Here is a 23,653-nt window from a genome sequence, read left to right as displayed (position 1 = left end):
TATATATGATTCTGAAAAAAACAGAAGGGTATTTTCAGATAGTTTCAATTTTTACATACTTTAAAAAGTAATTATGTTATCCAGGCAGTGGTGCACATCTTTAATCCCAGCACTTGAGAGGCAGAGGCAGGTGGCTCTCTGTGAGTTTGAGGCCAGGCTGTTCTACAGAGCGAGTTTTAGAACAGCTAAGGCTACACAGAGAAATGATACACACTAGAAAAATAAAACCCAAACCAAAATAAAACAAAATTGACTCTCCAGAACAGTTAGAGTGTTTAACTCCTATTTCCATGAGACATCACATTTGTCTAGAACTTGCTAAGTTTTGACATAAACTTCACAAACACATCCTTAAAAAGATAAGATAGTCCAAACTCAAGATCTTCAATTACCACCCAATGTAATCCCTTTCAGTCACAGAAAAGAGGAAGTTCTATTGGCTATGATAATACAAATAGGGCCGGGGATGGAGAGCATTCTGCTTGGTGAGTAAGGTGGGCTAGCACAAATGGTATCTAGGAGAGATGATCTCAGAGAGACTGAGGATAGGACAGAGGTTTCCAGACAGGGCTGGGGAAGGCTGATCAACATGTCCCAGGTCATATAGGATAAGTGAAGTTAAGTTCTGGTGTGCTATCGAACTACTGAGAAGGACTATTTCAAAAAGGAAAGGATTAAAAATATTTTCACCACAAAGAAAGATAAACATTAGCAAAACCAGACAGGCTTAGTCTGATTTGAATATTACATATGTATTGCAACAACATGTGGTACCCTGTAAAGATGTATAGCTAATTTTTTTTTACTGTTATCTTTTAGGGTTCAGGGTCTCAGCTTAAGGCTTCATGCTTGTTAGACAAATACTTAGCACTGACTATGCCTGCACTCCAACATTTATAATTATTGTATCAATTAAAAATACAGTTAAAAACATCCCTTACTTTGGGAGACTGGATAAATCTCTATATTCTCTATCAATATCAAATTCAAGAAAAAATGCAGATGGATTAATTATAGAAGGTGTGAACTTTGCATCTTTGATAACTTTTATATTAAAATATTATCACCCCTGTAATCTTTATCTTTGCCAAATTTCTCTTCCTATTAGTAACAAACTCTCATGTTCTACATCCTTTTCATTTTTTGAATTAAACTTTAATTGTTCCAGAAGATAGACTGCTCAATCCTCAGAGACTAAGGGTCCAGATCTGCACAAGTCTCATGAAAGCCTCAGCCGATTCCATTAATCTTTCTTCTTCCTCCTGTCAATTCCCTAGAGAGCTTTATTCAGCCCAGACAACACTCCTCAGGCCTACCATTAATCTTTCTCCCCCAAACTATTTCTTTACTCAGCATTCTCTGAGTAAAATTTTCAAGCCCAATAAAATGCAAATTTTACTCTTGCTACTGGTGTCTATCAAGTGAATTGAGCTTCAATCTTTAAATAACAGTAGCCCCAAGAAGATACATTCTTGTATGCAGATGGAATTGGCATTAACACCTCTTCATAAAGACCAAATTTGATTATGAATAATCCTGGGGATTGCTAGTTTATTCCAGTCATCTACGCACCTAATTTAGGCCTTGACATTCAAATTCCTTTTGTGTGACTCAGATCACCATGCAGAGTAAAATCAGAGCTGGGTTCAGTGAACCTCTCTATGGATAAAGTGTTCACACAAGAGAATGTATCCTAATTGTGCCCTAAATCTTCCACTGGGTTTCAAAAGACAATCTGGAGATGAAATGACCTGCATTAACATTCAGTGAGACTTGGAGGGTGTAAGGCTGTATATTATATTGACTTTCTTTAAGTTACAAGTGAATGGTATATCAGTACAATAATTAGTTACTTTAAACAATAGTTGTCTATTAACCAAAGATTCAAGGAAGTCTCTCTGCAACAGGGATACAGATATAATGATTAAAGGGTAAATATTTCCACTGTCCTACCTAAATGAAAAAAATCTAACAAGATGGGTGCACATTTTTCACATGTGCTGATGGCCTGGGACTTGGTTTTCATACGATGCACCAGAGTCTAGATGCCGAGAGCATCCCTTCCCCTGCTCACAACAGAAAAAGATGCTCACAACTGCAAAATCAGTCAAGACCCAAGAGACAAGAACAGAAACTTAATTATAATAAACATTACTAATGAATTCCCCCATCAAATGTCAAATTCCTTGGGAACATAAGCAACTGCTAAAACACCAATCAGATAGTAGATGCCTTGCAATAAAGGGAGGAATAAAGCAATCTGGCAACAAGGTCCCAAACAGACCTCTACAACTCATGTGCACAAAACCAAAAGGTTTTAGTATATCTCGTAGGTTTGATTCAAAGAAGGATTTGATTCTAGGCAAATGGAAACATTTGTTTTGTTACATGGCCAGTTTCTCAGTGTATAGGCAATTTCTCAAGAACAATTTGTTACCAGTCTACCCAAACACTGCTGTTGACCTTTATATAATACAAAAGCCAAGTCCATCTCTTTCCTTGGGGACATCCTCATTAAAATTAATTGAACATCTATTTTACTAGTACTGACATTTGATTTGGCTTACTTTTCTGGTACTGTACACTGAATATCTTTAGGAAGCCTGAGAAAATACTTTTGGAAGCCTAAGAAAATGTTTCTTCTTATACAGTTTCTTAAGGCATCAGTTGTTACAGAGTTTGAACTGGAAGGGCTCTTAGGAATCACTTTCTCTGTTGAATAAGAAATGAAGGAACTCAGGAATCAACATATCTAGACTAAGGTCACACACCAGTAAGAACTGTGCAAACAGGAAAGACTAGAGCAGATCTCTGGATCCCCTCAGTAATTGATTACTACCTCAGTAATGAATGTATTTATAAAAAGACCAGTGGGGCTTGATTTTGTTTATTTTGTTTGTGTTTTTTAAAGTAGGTATCATCATCTGTAATTCTGCTGCTACAGTAGCAAGACTGTGTTTCTTAAAATGCAGTTTCTAAGACTGGAAAAAAAATCTTAGTAGTCTTACTTGATGGCTCATGCTTTTAATCCCAGAACTCTGGTGGCAGAAGCAGGTGGATTTCTGAGAGTACAAGGTTAGTCAGTCTGGCTTATATAGCCAGTTCCAGGGCAGCCAGGACTAAACAAAGAGACCTTGTCTCAAACATCATCATCATCATCATCATCATATCATCCTTAGTCCCTGTGATGGTGTTGAGAGTGGCCCTCACACGCTCATATGTTTCAATACTTGGTCCCCAGTTGGTACAACTCTTAGCGAAGGATTAGGAGGCATGGCTTTGTTGGAGGTGGTATGTCATTGTGAGTGAGCTCTGAGATTCCAAAGGCCCATGCCATGCCAGTTAGTTCCTTCTCTGCCTTACGCTTGCTGTCATAGTATGTAATCTCTCAGCCATTTCCATTTGCTGCCACTGTCCTCACCATGATGGTCACAGACTAACCCTCTCTCAGCCATTTCCATTTGCTGCCACTGTCCTCACCATGATGGTCACAGACTAACCCTCTGAAGCTGTAAGCTCCTAATAAACTCCTTCTGTAAGTTGCCTTCGTCATAGTGTCTCTTCACAGCAACAGAAAAGTAACTAAGAGTGTCCATTGAGGATGAGACGATCTGCTTCCTAGAAGCTAGGCAGTACCCATCTTCAGGGTTTCACATTAGCACGGACAATGTGCTAAGATGTTGCAGCTCTTGATAAAGGTAGCTCGATATGACCTTTGTTTGCCTTCTGATTCTATACTGTTGATTTTGTAACAGAAAAATACCTGAGTACTGATTGGTCTAAACACTCAGGTTTAGGGTTTTTATTGAGTCTATTTTGATCAACTGACAGCCCTACAAGGAAAAGCTGCCTACTGCAACGGTGAGAATTTAAGCATTGCTTTATTAGGCAGAAAGACTTATGTGATGGTAGCGACCACAAGGGCAGCCCTCAGTCAGGGCACTACATGATCTGAGTGCTCTAAGTGAGAAAACCCCCATTTAAATACCATGTTTTTCAATTAAAACTCAACAGTAGAATTAGGTGGCATTTCCTGTAGATACCATAATAGTAGGAAGAGACAAATATCACTTTCCCAATGCCTATGTTTTCTTTTAATTTTACAGTAATTTTCTTAATTTGTATGCTTCAGTGCTAGCTTTATTAATCTAGTCTGACAAGACTTCTGTGAACAGCATAGTTTTATTTTCATGTTAACAGCAGAGTTTTAAATTCTATGCTGTTACCTTAGCTTCCTTCACAGTTAGGAAAAACCCACATAAAAGTCTATATTGCAAATAAGCCATACATACCATTGGTATAGTTATAGTAGACCCATTGTCCACTCTTGGGTTTGGGCAGTGACATAGGAGTCTCCTCAGCAGGAAGACTGTAGAACCGGCACTCAATGAACAGTCGCTGAATGGCGTCCTCTCTGGTTATTTGAGAATCATTAAGGCTCAGAGCTATGATCTCAATCCGAATTTCTTCTGATGGCTGTTAAAAGAGTAAAATAAAAAAAAATATAAAAAACAAATAACAAAGCAACAAAATATCATTTATTCTATTCCACTATTAGTTTAAAATAAAATGTCACAGCCAATGGATTTCTTTTTTGGAATACAATGTACGTTACCTACCATACATTCCACATGATAGATTATTCACGACATACAGAGAGAATGAGATTCTAATGCCCCGGGGTTTGAAGGGAACAGTGTCATGGCAATTGTCTGCTGATTTACATTTGAGGCTATAAATACCCCACTGGAAGTCTATGAGGAGTGAACATTATGAGGTCTTCATCTCCGATGGCTTCCAGAATGACAAGTACCAGTTGGCCTTGTTTCAAACTAGGTAATGAAGTACATGTTTATCACTGCTTTATTTAATCTGCAGTACCTGGGAATGCTCAATTATGCAGTGATCAAAGCCTGTTGAATACGTTAGCACTATTATGCTAATATATATAGTTATATCAATCTATAGCAACTGGAGCAGAAACTACAGCTCATTCTCACATTTCTGCCATAATTTCCTTCATTCAGTAAGTAATATTTCAAACAAAAGGAGCAAAATCTTATATCTAAGTTTACATATTATTTCTTGTAATTTATTTTCCATTTCACATTTATAGAATAAAGAATTAAAATGACATTTGTTTGATTTTTTCCCTAGAATCCGCAGACAGTAACATGAGACTTGCAAGCGTTCCTTGAGAACTGACTTCAATTGACAACTGACTTCACTATCTGATCATACTTCAACATTTCCTGAGTTAAATTTGTTTCTCACAATTTAAAATTTGTTTTTTATTGTTAAAATTCTTCTTTCCTATTGGAGCTATGCTGTCAATCATATAAACTTAAATAATATTTAGAAAAACATGAAAATAACACTTGTTTTGTGAGCAGGTTGTAGGAATTCACTGTTAAGTGTATACTAGTATTTAAATCCACCATAGTGACTATGTAGGCATTTCAGCGTATAATTAAGCAAATTAAAAAAAAATATGTATCCTATGTAAGAATGTCTCCACAAAGAACCATTTTCACTGCTGTCAAACCCCTCAATATTTGATGAAGTAATTTTACCCACTTCTTTCAAAAGACATTTTCTTTTATTATGTATTCTAAGACACTTTGACTAAAAACTGAAATCTGAATATTTCAATAAGGTTATTTTATTATTCAGTAGATTCATGGAAATTTTACTAGGATGACAGAGAAAATTCCACACCATTCTGTCTCCACTAATACAGGTACAAGGCTGCAGCTGGCAATATTACTAGGATTAGCATAGTATGATGAAATATTTAAAGGAAAATTTTTTCTAAAACCTAATAAATCAAATGACTGCCAAATGTCATTAAAGTGATGGTCTTTGACTTGAATATGCTTTTCATATTCAAATTTGAAAAGAAGGAGATGAAAGCCTGGAAAGGTTACTCGGTTTCAACTAATAACCTCGAGCCCTCCCTGCTCACGTGCATAAAAAATGAAGTTGGCGCTATTGTCTAACCTCAGTTCAGAAAGACTCCGCTGTGACCGGTGAAGACTACATGGTAACGAAAATATCTTAAACAATATTGTTTTTTTCTTTAAAAATCTACTGTGGCTGCAAGAATTGCACACATATATTTTATAATACTGCCATGCGTAAGGCATAATGCAGAGGTAAACGGAAATATGGGCAGCTTAGACTCGCATGGCAGGGGTATGCCACCAGACGTCTGTGCTCCTGCACAGGAGGAGGATGGGACAGCTGTGAGGAAGGCCAGAACTTAAGACTGCTTATTACACATGTAATGAAGACAGAAACAAATGTTAAGATAGCTGAAGATCCTAATTTACTTAAGGTATTATTTTATTAACAATATGTTAATCATACGATTCACAAGCAGAAATTTTCATGATTTTAAGAACTAATTTTGGCTGTTAGGACAACAGGGAGTTCTCCAAAGAAATCAACAAAAAGAAAAATACACTGAGTTATCCAAAAAAAAGGGGGGGGGAGGCATTTAAACATATTTGTCTGGTTTTCTTTCTGTTCCAGTTTTGTGATTTTGGTGACTTCTTTCACCCCACCATTCTAATTTGCTGCCCAACCTGTGCATGTCAGCCATGGTAACGCTGCTCGTTTGATGAGCTAAATGAGTAGATAGATCTCTTTATAGATCTAAACTTGCAGTAGATCTATAAAGGAGTGAATGTTAAGTTACCTATGCCCAGAAAGCAAGTTTTAAAGTAGGCATTTTTCAATGTTTATAACTGTCATTAATAGCACTAGGCAATTTATTTTGAACACTCTATTTACACTGCTACATTCAAGTCAAAAGTTCAGTTACGTCATGTGGGAGGATCTGGAGGTGAGGGGCCCAGCAGTTGTGTGGCCCTATAAGTAGAAGTCAGTCTCCCCCTCCTCCCCACGCCCACCTGTCCTCTGGCATTTCCTGCTTCAGCCAACAGGACTGTCTTTTGACCAGTGCCGCCTGTGGCTAAACGATCTGTAGTGTTCTTGCTGTCTTACCTTCACCCTCCAACTCTCCTGTAGAGAACCATTTCTGTTCATTTAAATCCTGATTTCAGTGCTTTGCTGGACTGTTGCAAGCATTTGATATCTCAGACAGGGTACAGCCACTGGTCCCTCTTCTCTTCTCCTCTCCTCTCCTCTCCTCTCCCCTCCTCTCCTCTCCCCTCCCCTCCCCTCTCTTCTTTCCTCACTCCCTCCTTCCTTATTTCTTTTTAAAAAAGATTTACTTATTTATTATATGTAAGTATACTGTAGCTGTCTTCAGACACCCCAGAAGAGGGCATCAGATCTCATTACAGATGGTTGTGAGCCACCATGTGATTGCTGGGATTTGAACTCAGGACCTTCAGAAGAGCAGTCAGTGCTCTTAACTGCTGAGCCATCTCGCCAGCTCTCCTTTTCTTATTTAGTACTTGAGAAATGTCTTTAGATTCTTGTTGGGGCTAACTTTTAATACGATAGTTTTAGTTATTAAAAGATTGAAACTTGACAGAATGAGGTAGAAACTACAAAGGATTAGTGTAACAGGTAACTTGCCAGCATGGGAAACAGAATGTATCAACAAAGGTAGTGACAGTGGCACCATTGTTGTGCACACCCAGGAAGTGGATCTTCTCTCTCGACCACAAAAGACACATGTAAAACACAAGGCAGCCTGACCTCTAATCTTTTGTCTTTAGTCCCAACCATCCTCCTTTTGTAAGAGAATTCTCTTTAAAGTCAATCTAACCATCTTTTATTTTGCTTGAAGATATTTCTACTATCCTATACTACAGCCATTCCTTTAAGCTACGGTGTGCTGAATAATTTTTTCATCTGTAGTTTATTCTGTCAGAAATGATCTTTTCCTTAGGACTGAATCTAGTCACTGTGGACCACACACTCTGTGCTGACCTCTGAGCAACTGCAGGCTGTCTCCCATAGCTGCACTGCTTCTGGTACCTACTGCGCCACAGACCCTCACTCTCACCCAGTTGCTTCTCTCTATAGATCTTGAGCTCCAGCAGGAAGGCGCAGAGCTGACATGTCTGCTGTTTAACATCCTGGCCAGCACCTGGTATTACAACAGTAGGCTCACAATAAACATTTAGCAGAAAACAGAACGAATGTCCTCTATGTAGTCAGAATATCTTTTATATTGTCGGAACTATGTGAAGCAGCTGTTTCTAATTTGGAAAATATTTTTGTGTGATACATTTTGGGAAACAGGTGATTTTTAATTACTCCAAAAATTCTAATTGCTCTGGGTTTTAATTGGGGAAAAACTATCTGAAATCTGGGTGGCAGGATGGTATTACTTTAATTCCTTTGTGTGTTTAGAATTTGTCACAATAAAAAGAGACTTTAATTAAGAGACTTAGGAGTAATAATATCCTGATTGAGAAGACAGTGGATGAAGCTGGAAATGGTTCCAGCATTTGGGAGCTAAGGCAGAAGAATCATCATGAGTTTGAGGCTAGCCCTGGGCACATAAATGAGAGTCTGTCTCAAACACAGACACAGACACAGACACACAGACACACACAGACACACACAGACACACACACACACACACACACACAGAGGCAGAGACAGAGACAGAGGTGACACATGTACACAGCATCAGTAGCCACCAGATGAAGGGCAGCTTCCAGACGGTCAGGCTTGGTGGCTGCTCCTGTGTTTGCTCTGTCAGTGTGGACCTTTGGTACTAGGTAAGTAGATGCTTTCTCTCCCCATCTTGTTCACCACTTGTTCATCACCCTAGTTAACTGATGTCAACATCAGCATGTATGAAGAACTGTTATTAGCTGTGATTGAGGTGAACAGAAGTAACAGAAGCGACTCAAGTAAGAACTGCATCAGACTAATTTTTAGTTGTCAGTGTAGATGAACACTACATGTTATGTGGCAGAATGATCTGGAAATGTGATGACACCTTGTATCACTCACAGAGAAAAATGACCTGGAGCTGCCATGACTTGGCTCCATCCCGCTGCTGCCCTCCCTGGTGCTCACTCACACCCAGCTCCAGCTCCTGCAGTGCTTTCTGGGTTGTTATTAGCAGGCTGAAGATGTCCAAGTCTGATCTCATAGCAGCCTGCTTAATTCCTCTCTGAGGAATTCCAACAGCGGAGCTGGATTGGCATTTTTCCTTCAGTGCTACGGACTGATCCTAGGACCTTGCATATGCTAGGTGGGCACTCTGTCACTTGACTCTTCAGGTTTTAAATACTAATCCAACCTGACAGCCCCCACACACAATGTCATGGCTTTCTGTGAGGATCACCCATGATAAAGTCTGAGCAATGTGTCTCAGCCAGTAAGATCTGCATCTAACAATGGTGAGGTTACAGATGTGTTTAATTTTAGTCTGAGTTTCTAGAATGAGATGGGGTTTAATTTTTTTCTGTACTTAATTTTTAAATTTACATTTATTTAGTGTGTGTGTGTGTGTTTGCGCGCGCCACAGTACTCAAATGCTGTATTGAGTATGTGGCCAGAGGATACTTTGAGGGAATCATTCACTCCTACCTTGTGGGTCCTGAGGATTGAACTCAGGCAGTCAGGCTTGGCAGTGGGGCCTTTACCCACTAAGCCGTCTTGCTGGTCTCATATTTAATATTTCAATTATAAAACATGAAAATATGAGAAAAGTACAGAAAACAATTTGGCTCTATAAAAACCCAGTCTTATACAGTTGCTATACTGTGCTATGTACAAGTCAACTCTTTCGCTGAAGAAATGAATATTAACACTAATATTAATAAGGGTGAATACTCCAAATCCTAAATTCTTCCTTGTCTTTTCTGCACTCTAGATAAACAGCTGTTCTGAAATGGGCAGTAATATCTCAAAGCATAAATTATATTTTCTATGTCTACATGTGTCCACAAAGATACAACCTTCTTTTCTATTCTTAGGTTTTCCATAGATGGTTGTGTGCACTACTAGTCACTTCACAATTGGTTTTTTCACCCAATATTATGTTTTTGAGATTTACTTATCTTACTCAAATCATTCTAACCCTTGTTCATTTATATTACATATATGATAATGGAGTCCCATTTTTAGTATTTTTCTCAGTGCTAGTTTTTTTCAGGCTGACACAAACCCAGACATATCTGGTTTGTTGCTTTCATCAGACAGGCCTGTGGGGCATTTTCTTGATTCTAACTGACACAGGAGAGCCTAGTCCACTTGGACAGTGCTATCCCTAGACAGATGGGTCTGGGCTATATAGGAATGGCAGCTAAGCAAGCCAATGAAGCAAACCAGCAGGTGGAGTTCCTCTGTGAGAGTTGCTTCAAGCTCCTGGAGCCTTGGCCTCCCTTAATGATGCGCTATAATCTGTAAGTAAAATAAACCCCTTTCTCTCAAAGGTGCTTTTGGTCATGATATTTTATCACAGCAACAAAGAAGCAACTAACATCCTGAGTGTAAAAACCACTACAATGTCTGCCTGTAGGAGACATGCTATGTGGAACTTGGTACTTTGTAAGAAACCAATAGAAACAAAACCAAGATAGAAGGTGATGATCTGTGTGGTGTGTGCACCACTGAAGAGTCTAACTGAGGAAGTAAGCTCAAAAGAGCTTCTTTAAGCAATGGGGCCAGAGGCGTGTGTAAGGAGGCTGACACACACACACTGAGTAAAGGAGTCTTCTATGTCCTTTCTTCAGGATGGGAATAGGAAGAACCATTCCAAAGACTCAAAGAAGCCCTCTTGACTTTAAACCAGGCTCCAAGGCATGTGTGTAGTAGCAGCAATAATATCTATTTTTGAGAGGCATGGTGGTCCATGCTTCAAACCCAGCACTTGGGAGCTGAGAGGAAGACTAAGCTCCCGGCCAGTCGGGGTTACCTAGAGATGCTGCATCAATACCACCGATGCTAAGGATGTCGCTCAGTGTCAGCTCAGTGTCAGGGCACAGTACAGGGCTTAGGGTTCAACTCTGAGGATCACACTCTCCTCCCTCCAAGTTTATCTTCATACAAGCCATGAAAAGTTTTGCTCTTTTGAAGATGATAATTATTTGGGAGAAACGAGAAGATGCAGAGATATGCTGTCTCTCCAGAACTCACAGTGCCAAGGGAAAGTCTTTAACACAGCACAGACAAGCCAGTCTTCATGAGGGGATAACCTCACTTCTCTAACATGATCTGTTAACGGGCACCACACGGAATACTGAAAACTTTAGTGATGAGGTTAAGATATTGCTGGGGTGACCGAGAATATGTATTTTTATAATGTTGTTCTTCTGTCACTCTACCCCATAAAAACTACTGTGTCTGTAATGGATAGAAAATTAGAATTTTGTCAAATGCCTTTTCAGCATCTAATGAAATGATCATGTGGTTTTTTCTTTGAGTTTGTTTATGTAGTGGATTGCATTGATGGATTTCCTTATATTGAACCATCCCTGCATCCCTGGGATGAAGCCTACTTGATCCTGGTGGATGATCGTTTTGATGTGTTATTGGATTCGGTGGGCAAGAATTTTATTGAGTATTTTTGCATCGATATTCATAAGGGAAATTGGCCTGAAATTCTCTTTCTTAGTTGGATCTTTGTGTGGTTTTGGTATCAGCGTAATTGTGGCATCGTAGAAGGAGTTTGGTAGTGTTCCTTCTGTTTCTATTTGATGGAATAGTTTGAAGAGTATTGGTGTTAAGTCTTCTTTGAAGGTCTGATAGAATTCTACACTGAAACCATCTGGTCCTGTGCTTTTTTTTTTTTTTTTTTTTTTTTTTTGATCAGAAGGCTATCTATGACCCCTTCTATTACTTTAGGGGTTATGGGTCTCTTTAGAAGATCTATTTGATCCTGGTTTAATTTTAGTATTTGGTATCTGTCTAAGAAATTGTCCATTTCCTCCAGATTCTCTAGTTGTGTTGAGTACAGGCTTTTGTAGTAGGATCTGATGATTTTTTGAATTTCCTCAGTTTCTGTTGTAATATCTCCCTTTTCATTTCTAATTTTGTTAATTTGGATACTTTCTCTGTGCCCTTTGGTTAGTCTGGCTAAGGGTTTATCTATCTTGTTGATTTTTGACAAAATTCAACATCCTTTAATGCTGAAAGTCTTGGAAAGGACAGGAATTCAAGGCCCATATCTAAACATAGTAAAAGCAATATACAGCAAACCGGTAGCCAATATCAAACTAAATGGAGAGAAACTTGAAGCAATCCCACTAAAATCAGGGACCAGACAAGGCTGCCCCCTCTCTCCCTATCTTTTCAATATGGTTCTTGAAGTCCTAGCTAGAGCAATTAGACAATATAAGGAGGTCAAAGGGATACAAATTGGAAAGGAAGAAGTCAAACTATCACTATTTGCAGATGATATGATAGTATACTTAAGTGACCCAAAGAACTCTACAAGATAACTCCTACAGCTGATAAACAACTTCAGCAGAGTAGCTGGCTACAAAATCAACTCAAGCAAATCAGTAGCCTTTATATACTCAAAGGATAAGCAGACTGAGAAAAAAATTAGGGAAATGACACCCTTCACAATAGCCACAAACAGCATAAAGTATCTTGGGGTGACTCTAACCAAACAAGTGAAAGACCTATATGACAAGAACTTCAGATCTCTGAAGAAGGAAATCGAAGAAGACCTCAGAAAATGGAAAAGTCTTCCATGCTCATGGATTGGCAGGATTAATATAGTTAAAATGGCCATATTGCCAAAGGCAATCTACAGATTCAACGCAATCCCCATCAAAATTCCAACCCAGTTCTTCATAGAGCTAGAAAGAACAATGCTCAAATTCATCTGGAATAACAAAAAACCCAGGATAGCTAAAACTATTCTCAACAGTAAAAGAACTTCAGGGGGATTCAGTATCCCAGACCTCAAACTTCACTACAGAGAAATAGTGATAAAAACTGCATGGTATTGGTACAATGTCAGGCAAGCTGATCAATGGAATAGGATTGAAGACCCAGAAATGAACCCACACACCTATGGTCACTTGATCGTCGACAAAGGAGTTGAAAGCATCCAGTGGAAAAAAGATAGTCTTTTCAACAAATGGTGCTGGTTCAATTGGAGGTCATCGTGCAGAAGAATGAGAATCGATCCATTCTTATCTCCTTGTACTAAGCTCAACTCCAAATGGATCAAGGACCTCCACATAAAACCTGATACACTGAAACTAATAGAAAAGAAACTGGGGAAGACCCTGGAGGACATGGGCACAGGGGAAAAGTTCCTGAATAGAATACCAATAGCTTATGCTCTAAGATCAAGAATTGACAAATGGGACCTCATAAACCTACAAAGTTTCTGTAAGGCAAAGGACACTGTCAAAAGGACAAAATGTCAACCAACAGATTGGGAAAGGATCTTCACCAACCCTAAATCTGACAGGGGGCTAATATCTAATATATACAGAAGAAGGTAGAACCTAGAGAACCAAATAACCCCATTAAAAAGTGGGGTACCGAGTTAAACAAAGATTTTTCACATGAAGAACTTCGGAGGGCTGAGAAACACCTTAAGAAATGTTCGACATCATTAATCATTAGGGAAATGCAAATCAAAACAACCCTGAGATTTTACCTCACACCAGTCAGAATGACTAAGGTAAAAAACTCAGGAGACAGCAGGTGCTGGTGAGGATGTGGAGAAAGAGGAACACTCCTCCACTGCTGGTGGGATTGCAAGATGGTGCAACCACTTTGGAAATCAGTCTGGCGGTTCCTCAGAAAACTGGGCATGGCACTTCCTGAGGACCCTGCTATTCCACTCCTGGGCATATATCCAGAGGATTCCCCAGCATGTAATAAGGACACATGCTCCACTATGTTCATAGCAGCCCTATTTGTAGTAGCCAGAAGCTGGAAACAACCCAGGTGTCCCTCAACAGAGGAATGGATACAAAGAATGTAGTATATTTACACAATGGAGTACTATTCACCCATTAGAAACAATGAATTCATAAAATCCGTAGACAAATGGATGGAGCTGGAGAACATCATACTAAGTGAGGTAACCCAGTCTCAAAAGATCAATCATGGTATGCACTCACTGATAAGTGGATATTAACCTAGAAACTTGGAATACCCAAGAAATAATCCACATATTAAATGATGTCCAAAAAGAACAGAGGAGTGGCCCCTGGTTCTGGAAAGACTCAATGCAACAGTATAGGGGAATACCAGAACAGGGAAGTGGGAAGGAGTAGATGGAGGAACAGGGGGAGGGAAGAGGGCTTATGGGACTTGCGGGGAGTGGGGACCCAGAAAAGGGGAAATCATTTGATATGTAAATAAAGAATACATCGAATTAAAAAAAAAAGACTTGCCTTGGTCATGGTGTCTGCTCACAGCAGTAAAACCATAACTAAGACATGGGGTAAGCATATTTTGAAGAGTTGTTACTGTGAGATTAAAGAAAATAAGAATTTTTGTAATTTAAAAAAAAAAGAAAATTAGAGAGGCTTGTTAGCAGATGTTATAAAAACTTAGTCCATAAAGTTTTTTTTTTTGTGTGTGTCCTACAAGGATGGATACCCAAGCATTATTTATCATCCATGTGGGTTCCTATGGTGGGAAGTGAGGGAAAAAGAAAGGTTTCAAAAAGCCCCCCTCCCCCCACTCCAGGTGACTCTGCTACTGCTGCACCTGTCCCAGCCCCTGAACAGGTGTAGCACAGTGGTGCTCAGTCAGGGATGTGTGTTAGCCTCACTGGGGAGCTACAGACACTGTCCTGGTCGAACTGATGTGGGTAGAGGCCAGGATCCTGGCACTAAAAAAATGTTCCCCAGATGATTTTCCTGGTACCTTAGAGTAGAGTGCTGCTTTTCCTTAGAGTCGGCCCAGCTCTTTAGTACCCAGAATCCCACACTACAACAGAGATCTGGGGCCCACCTTCAAACCTCTGGTCCATCATCTGTCTTGGGCTCAAGCATTTGCCCCTCTCAGATGATGTGGATGCTGCTGGTTTGAGGTTTACTCTTAAGGAACATTGTTTTTCCACCCCCACTCACTTGTTTTGTACCCACTGACCCTTCTCTAATATTTAGAGAGAAGCTTCTAGAATGAACAGGTTAAACTGTTCCTTAATCATGTGACATTTTAGTACAGGATTAGTTAAAAAATTATTTCTTTTGTAGAGGCAATATATGTCATGATTAGAAATAGTCTAATATAAATTATAAACCATATAATAGCTTTTGTTTAATCTTTTTAAAAAGATTTAATCTTTTAATCTTTTTAAAAGTAAAGTTCCTTGAGCATGAACTCAAGTAGAGTTTAGTGGAAAACCAAGGGCCAACTGATGTGTGCACTGAGTGGCTCCCAGAACCAGAGCAGCTGTGAGAATGCCAGCCAGCCATGTGGTCAGATAGCAGCTACCTGAAACGAACATCATTAAACTTTTTGGAATTTTAAAATGTATTTGATGGACATCGTCCCTGCAGTAGCTGGAAGTCAGCTTGGTGCTCAGGGATGGTGTTGCAAGTGGACTGATCATTAGTCCAAACAGCTGAGCCTACTTTTACACAACTGCCATCAACAGCAAGAACAGTGTCAAGGGACCAAGCACACAAAGCCCAGCTCCCCAGGCCTGCGGTTTGCCACTCTTACCTATGTACACATTTAACACCCCTGCATTAGGGTTCTTTGGAGCAACAGACCTCATAGAATGAACCTCTCTCCCTACTTAAATAAAGGGGTTATTAGAGTGGCTTACAGACTGTGGTCCAGCTAGTCAACAATGGTTGCCTACCGAGGGAAGGTCTGAGAATCAGCAGCTGTTCTGTCCACGAGTGTCTCAGCTGTCCCGCAGTGCACACTGCAGTCCTGCAGAGGCCGGTGCTAATGCTAGAAAAGGAACGGACTTGACAGCGAAAGTGACAGTAAGCCGAGGGCCAAAGGGAGTATGCTTCCCTCTTCCATGTCCTCTTTGGAGGCTGCCACCAGAAGCTATGATCCAGACTCAAGGTGAATCTTCCCACCTCAAAAGATCTGGATTAAAAGTGGGTCTTCCTGCTTCCAGTCCCTCACAGGTGAAGCCAGCCACTGGGCTTTAATTGATTCCACATGTAGTCAACTGACAACCAAGAATAGCATCACAGGTCCATCCTCAGATGGCCATATGGTTGGTTGTGGAAAGCAGACATTCTTTAAGTGATAAACTTGACAATGATGCTAACGGATTAATTTTTCAATGCCATGACAAGTGCACATTCTAAGTTCTGACATCTATTTTGAGGCCCTGAAACAAGGCTTTTAATCAATGTATTATACATCAAATTGATACTGTTAACTTATGATTATTCAAATTAATAAAATATTCATGGAGAAATGTCCGAAGTTTTACATTTCCCAGACTTGTGCTCCCCACCCCCATTAATTATCATGCCTAGAAGCTCTTTAGTGAAAGCAGCAGTCATCAGGCTGAGGGGATATGACAGGCCGGCACGGCCCAATTACACTCGCACTCAGTGCCACTTTGATGTCCGGGAAACGAAGAGAGATAGGGGCCAATTGGTTAGCACATTATGTTAATGACTTGATTTAATCCCGCCACTAAACTTTATGTAGCCTGTTAAAAAAGATGCTAACACTAATTATACCACTTTGGAAAGGAAAGGAGGGGACAAGCATTTCATACTGACAAAGTGAAGCTCATAAATGTTGTAAATGAAATGAAACAAAATGAAGTAATCTATGATTAATTATAGATCACAGACATGAAGGAAAGAGAAGGAACCAAGGAGTGTCTAAGTCCTGGGAACTCTGTTAGATTCCTTTTAAGGATCAACATTCCAAGAAATAAGTATGAGCTGTTAGGATCTGTTAATATAAAGAATAAAAGACACCAAATGATCTTAAACTGCTCACACAGTGATACTAGAGAATTCAAACCCACAGTGGAACTGGTAGAAGTCAGACTGACTACAACATGATTTATCAACCTAACTGTCATACAAGGAAGCAGTTTTAAAAGTCTGTGAAGAAGGGATACCGACAATGTGTGGCTGCGTACTAATCAAAGGTCACTTTAGGTCTAACCTGTTCTCTACATTGAACCTACCTTTCAAACTGCACTCCAAGTATACATACTCCTTAAGAACCAGAGTCTAGACACCTCCGTGGTTTTCTTGTTGCTCCTGCAGAAGGGCGCTCGCTAGAGCAGCCTCATAACAGCCGTCGGTCCCTGTCTCCTCACACTAATCAGCTGTATCATTACTCGATGCCACCCTTATCTGATCTCAATCCCCCACGCTGGACATGCTGTGTACTCTCAGAGTCCCAACTCTTGGGAGATTGAGGTAGCTGATCTACAGACTCTCTCTCTCACACACACAGCCTTAAAAACACTAACAGATAACATAAACATCTCTCCTCACACACTGACTCATCTTTACTTGCTCATTGTACTCATAACAAATGCCATGTAAGTAGACCAATTTTACAGAATAATGACAAGAAAGACATAATTCAAAAACCACTTTTGAGCAAGACTATGGAAGCCCGGCAGGTGGTGAGTTTAGTTACAGGAACTGTTTCTTGTATAGTTGTCTAATTCCAGTAAGTACTATGGAAAGGAAAACCACAGGTGTGCTGGCTGGCACACAACGTAGTCAGTAGCACATCTGCTGCAGTCTAGATATGCCATGTCCTTCCAAAGGCCCACATGAGACTTGCTGGTTACCAGCTTGGCACTATTGGGAAAATGAGTGTCAAAGGAAGAAGTTGAGCTTTGAGATCCTGTGACAGAGGCTTCCCCTTCTCTCACCCCTGGCCATTCTGCTTCCCTGCCATGGTGTGCCTTCTTAAACAGACCAGAAACAACAGGGCCAACTGGCTGCAGACTACATTCCTGAAATGGTAGTCTAGACAAACTCTTTATAAGCTGGTTATTGCAGCGTTTCTGTAATGCTGCCAATTTGACTGACATTCCCCCACCCCCCACTCCTCAGCTACAAAGGCTGTGCATCACTGTCCTGAGATTTCTACTCCATGTAGCTCCGAAAGACATTTGGTGCACTAATAAGCCATACATATTTTAAACCTCAAAATTTAGCAGAGTGCTGTAGCTCATGCGAATCTGTGGCAAAATTACCATGAGTTCAGGCCCAGCCTGGTTACACAGTGACTTCCAAAATGGTGAGAGCTATGGTTTAAGACCTTGTCTCAACAGCAGCAGCAGCAGCAGCAGCAGCAGCAGCAGCAGCAGCAGCAGCCACAGCAACAGCAGCAGCAACAACAGAAATAGCAGCAGCAGCAACAGCAGTAGCAACAACAACAACAAATATGTCTACTACTACTACTGTAACTACTAAAACTACTACTACTACTGTTAGCATTTTGTCAAGCTCTGCCCCACAATTACCTGGCAATAGCTAGGTATGCCTGACTCACTATAAAAGGGGTTGTTTGCCCCCTCCTCCCCTTCCCTCTCCCCCTCCTCCCTCTCCCTCTCCCCCTCCTCCCCCTCCCTCTTTTTCCTCTCCCTCTCCTTCTCCCCCTCCCTCTCTTCCCTCCCCCCTCTCCCTTGCCTTCTTGCTCCTGCTCTGTCCCTGCACCCCTTCCCCCCTCTCTCCATGTGCTCATGGCTGCTGGTCTTTCTTTCTTTATTCCTCTACTCTCTCTCTGCCTTTCTCTGCCTTTCCTACTCTCTCAATTCCCCTCCCCATGCCTGAATAAACTCTATTCTATACTATACTGTCATGTGGCTGGTCCCTCAGGGGGAAGGGATGCTTCAACATGGGCCCGCGGAGGTTCCCCCTTCCCCCATACCTTAACACACATCCATCAAAACATATCCCCTCTCTCTTTATCTTTTTCTAAACATATCAACTACTACTACTACTACTACTACTACTACTACTTACTACTTACTACTACTAGTATGACAAGCAGTGTCACCAGTAGTACTTTAACCAAAGTTAATGCCATCAATAATCCAGCAAAACAATGCTTTCTCCTGTTGCATGATATGCCAGGAAAAAAACAAGAACCAAAACCAAACAAACAACAAACCCAACGTTATCGCTGTAGTATTCTCATGTGATAATGGTCTTTTGCTCCTGGTGAGATGACTAGGTACTGGTCCCCCCCCCCCAAAAAAAAAAAAACAAGTTGGATTAAAGAGGCTTGACTTGCAATCACACTTCATAACCTCCAGAAATGTCGGGGGCTGAGGGTCAACCTGGCTATCATTGGATAATGACCTGTATAACAGAGATCGCATACCATGCTCCAAGCTGTAAATGTGCAGATCTCTGAGACAGCACAGGAGATATGGAGTCCTCTAGCATGGTGGGCTCAGGCACATAAGACCATAGTTCTCCATAAACGTTCTGTCCTAAGTGTCTTCACTGACATGCGATACTTACAGTAAAAGCACATAAATGTAGCCACTCTAGTGAGTTAGTTGGACCCAGGATAAACACTTGGGTTGATGTAGGTATCTAGAATGGGGTTCAGTCCTGTGAGACTGTTCCCTTAAATTGTAGCTTCTGATAAAGTTTATAGATTTATCAGAACTGAAGCAAATTAAAGGTTATTTATCTGTTTTTTGAAGAAGTCTTTGGTGTGTGGGAACCCCCCGACAAACATCTAATTACAGATGAAAGTGCAGTAGGAGGAATAGAGTTTGTTTTACCTTGGTTACTCAGAATTATATAACAACATTCTCTTGATACTGTGAAATTCTGAATGGTGAAAGGTCAACTTTTTTCCCCCCAGTTCTGAAATGGCTCCTAGCAGTTCTATATACAAAAGGATGTATATATATATTATAAACAAACACTTATGTTAATACATACATGTAAGACTAAAGGGCAAAATAAATGCAGCAAAATGCCAACAATATGTAGACCTGGATAAAGGATACACAATGGTGTAGGATTTTTGTCATCATTATAGTTTTAAAAAGGTTCCATTTTCACATTAAATGATTTGCTAAATTAGCATTCAGAAAAAATGACATAATCAATAGGACATATGCACGTTACTGTCTTAGTCCAGTTTTACAAATGTTACAGATGGGGTAATTTATAATTGCTGAAACCATCTGCACAATTCCAAAGGGTGAGGAGCTCAAGGTGCCGGCAGGTCTGGTGTCTGCTCTGAGTCTGATGAAGCCTTGATGCTGTGTCCTCCAGAGGGGGGAACATTGTGTTCTCTTGCAGCAGGGAGCAGAAGTGCTCCCTTTCTGCCTTTTTAGATGGGTGCTCATCTTATTCATCATCTTAGAGTCCTCAGGACCCAGCCAACCTCCTCAGGCCTCAGCTCTTAACACTGCTGCCCTGGGGGTGGAGCTTCAATACTTCCTCTTGAATTGTATTTGGGACAGCAAATTGAACCAGCACTGGCCAATTAAGTGGGAGAGCTGTTTGTTGTGGGTCTTGCACATTGCAGCATGTTTAGTTTAAGTCCCGACCTCTGCCCAGGAGATGTCAGGAGCAGTTCCTCTTAATGTGACAATCAGCAATGTTTTCAAACATTTCCAAATGTGCTGCTTTGATGGTCTAGGATTGGAAAAATAGAAAAACTTTTTCTCTGCATTCAAGGTTAATTAAGGATGATGGACAATGTTTTGAAAGTAAGATTAACTGCTAGAGTGCCCTGTTGTCTACTTTAGGCCAACATCCAAAGTATCTGTTGTTCCATTAAATTGTAAACGAGGCCTTCTCAGAAAAAGTGGCTGCAGTGTGGTGCATTCTTGAATCCCTTCCTGCACTGCTTGTGCAGATCACCTTCCTTTTGTCTTTGAGATGGCACAGCTACAGCAGGACCCACAGAGCTGTACAATGCAGGGTGACAATGACGTTGGGCCTAGGCCAGAGGTTAGATGTGACTAATGTGGTCTCTTCCCTTGGGATGTGCAGTTTCATGTGACTACCTTTGGGCAACAAGAAAATGAAGCAGGGCTGGAGAGATGGCTCAGAGGTTAAGAACACTGACTGCTCTTCCAAGGTCCTGAGTTCAATTCCCAGAATCCACATGATGGCTCACAACCATCTGTAATAGGATCAAATGCCCTCTGCTGGTGTGTCTGAAGAGAGCAAAGTATACTCACATACATAAAATAAATAAATCTTAATAAAAAAGAAAAGAAAATGAAGCAGATAAAGTCAGCTAAAGGACTGAGAGGGAAGGAAGTCAGCTCACAGCACACATGTCCTTTAGGATTTCTAAATTTCTAATCTGAGAACATTTCAAATTGATCCTTCTTTTCAACATCCTTAACTAAGGAAATGGCTGTAGGCAGTTTCTTTTAAGATCACAGTTTACTCATTTGGAGAATGAGAAGGTAGGTTAGAAAGTAGCTAAAAAATTCAAGTGTTGACTGACTCAGTTATTGATATGGCCTCTTGATATTATTTACAATCTAACTGATGAATTATCAACACTAGTTGGCTGATCATGAGCACATCTTCTCAATCAGTATAGAGGTTCCCTAAAAGCAGGAGCCTTGTACTGTTTACTGCCATGGAAGGCTGCGAATCCCTGGCTTACAGCATGAGGAATGAGTGCTGTTTATAAACTGACAAGATAAATATATTCTTGCATTACTGTCCTCTTAGACCCAGCATTGATTCAATATCTCATTTCTTATATTCTTGTATTCAAAGACTAAATCATTTATGTAACAAAAAAAATCAGGCTGAAGTAGGCACTGTTTTACAGAATAAACTACTGAGATAAAACAGAAAAATCAAACATTCAGACACGACAAATGGAAGGTTCTTAGTGAAATGCTGTGATGGTTAATCCTATAGGCCAACCTGATGAAGCCATAGGGTACCCAGACATTTAGTCAATTCATAATGGTTGTGAAATAATTCATGACTTGACAGCTGAGTATCTGTGAGGTGCTCCTGGATAGCTTAAAATCTAGGTAGACTCAATAAAGCAAATTAATCTCCCTAATGTGGATGGGCTCTGTTCAATCAGTTGAAGGATACTGGCACCAAAGGCTAAAGAGGGAGCTCCTTGCTGGGCATGGTGATGCATATCTTTAATCCCAGCACTTGGAAGGTAGAGCCAAGCAAATTTTTGAGTTCAAGGTCAGTCTGGTCTCTAAAGTGAGTTCGGGATAGTCAGAGCTACACAGTGAGATCCTGTCTCAAATCTCTCTCTCTCTCTCTCTCTCTCTCTCTCATACACACACACATCCCAAAATGGACAGGCCTTCAAACCTGGCCCAAAGCAGATTAGATTCTTAGCTCTTGAGCCTGCTGGCTTTCAGAGAAGAATGCACGCCAGTGGACGTCCTGCTTCCCAGGCCTTTGACTCAGTCTGGCAATACATAATCCATTCTGAATCACTAGTTTGTTGACTGAAGATCTCCATTATAGTAGACAAGTCTTTTGGTAAATCTTTTTTTAATCTATCACCTGTCCATCCACCATCTATTTATCTATTTATTATCTATTGATTTAATCATTCCATGCATCCAACCATCCATTCATCTATCTAACCATTCATCCACCCACCCATCCACCCACCCATCCATCCACCCACCCATCCATCCATCCATCCATCCATCCATCCATCCATCCATCCATCCATCCATCCGTCCATCCATCCATCTATCCATCCCATCCATCTATCCATCAGTTGTACTTATGACTATATAACCAAACTTCACATAGAAAGCTTATTTCCTTACTGATATTATTACCAGTTCTAATGGGAGTCTGAGAATTTCCATTCACTAGTTTGATAAGATTATTTAACAATTTAGTATTTGATTAAGAAAAAATATTAAATTTAATTTAACTGAGCACTATAATTAAAATTGCTCAGATAAGCATATATAAAATTCCTTCTTTGATTTATTAATTTTGAGCAATGAAAATTCCACACATTAGGTTACCACAGGTTAGATATTAATATAAGTTGTAATTATATACTAATTACAGTAATGCAACTTTAGAAAGATGAGGTTTTTTTCTTTATCAAACAGATACTAGGTATCTGGGGCTGAGCAATTGTGAGGACCTGGGTTCAGAGCCCCAGCACCCATGTAAAACTCTGACTGCAGCAGCAGGTCCCTGTAACCCCACTGGGGAGGTGGACATAGGCAGACAGATTCTTAGTGTCTCTGGGCAAACAGTCTAGCCTATCAGTGAGCTCCAGGTTCAGAGAGACCATGGTTAAAAAATAAGGTGGAAAGTGATGAAGAAATCCAATATCAGCCTTTGATCTCTACATGCACACACATGTACACACACACACACACACACACACACACACACACTAATGTCTACCTTTGTTTCATGGAGGCGCTCTAATAAACACATTATGGTCATGGCTTTGTTTTATAGAGATATCACACTTAGAATATGTGAAAGAGTAGTTAAAATGAAGTACTGGATTTTTCCAATAAAGCAGAAAATCTAAAAAGAAAATAAAATGTCCAGGGGTAGTTAATATGGAAGAGGAGAGAATGCTAAGCCTGTTCATTTTATCTCCCCCTCCCTAGGTCCCTCCATCCTTGCTTTCCTCATTTGGCTCTAGTGATGGGGTCAAGGCCTTGAATGGCAGGCAAGTGCTTGACCACTGAACCACACCCATGGACCTTGTCTCCTTCCTGAAAAACAGTCCTTACATGTTTATTTCTTGTGAGTGAGTATAGATGTGAGGGTCTATATGCCATGGCATGTGTGTGGAGAGAACGACTTGTAAG

At 40.3% G+C, this 23,653-nt stretch overlaps 1 protein-coding gene across 1 annotated transcript in view; it reads right to left on the bottom strand.

Moving 5' to 3' along the window:
* Rpgrip1l (RPGRIP1 like) overlaps nt 1–23,653 on the bottom strand; it is a 97,487-nt gene that overhangs the window by 10,935 nt on the left and 62,899 nt on the right. The window contains exon 23 of the mRNA XM_052166100.1: nt 4,293–4,476. Within this exon, the coding sequence (XP_052022060.1) occupies nt 4,293–4,476 (184 nt within the window). The remainder of the gene's footprint in view (nt 1–4,292; nt 4,477–23,653) is intronic.

The sequence above is a fragment of the Apodemus sylvaticus genome, chromosome 21 (genome assembly GCF_947179515.1).
Source record: "Apodemus sylvaticus chromosome 21, mApoSyl1.1, whole genome shotgun sequence".
Taxonomy (NCBI): domain Eukaryota; kingdom Metazoa; phylum Chordata; class Mammalia; order Rodentia; family Muridae; genus Apodemus; species Apodemus sylvaticus.
This window is presented reverse-complemented; position numbering and strand designations above follow the sequence as displayed.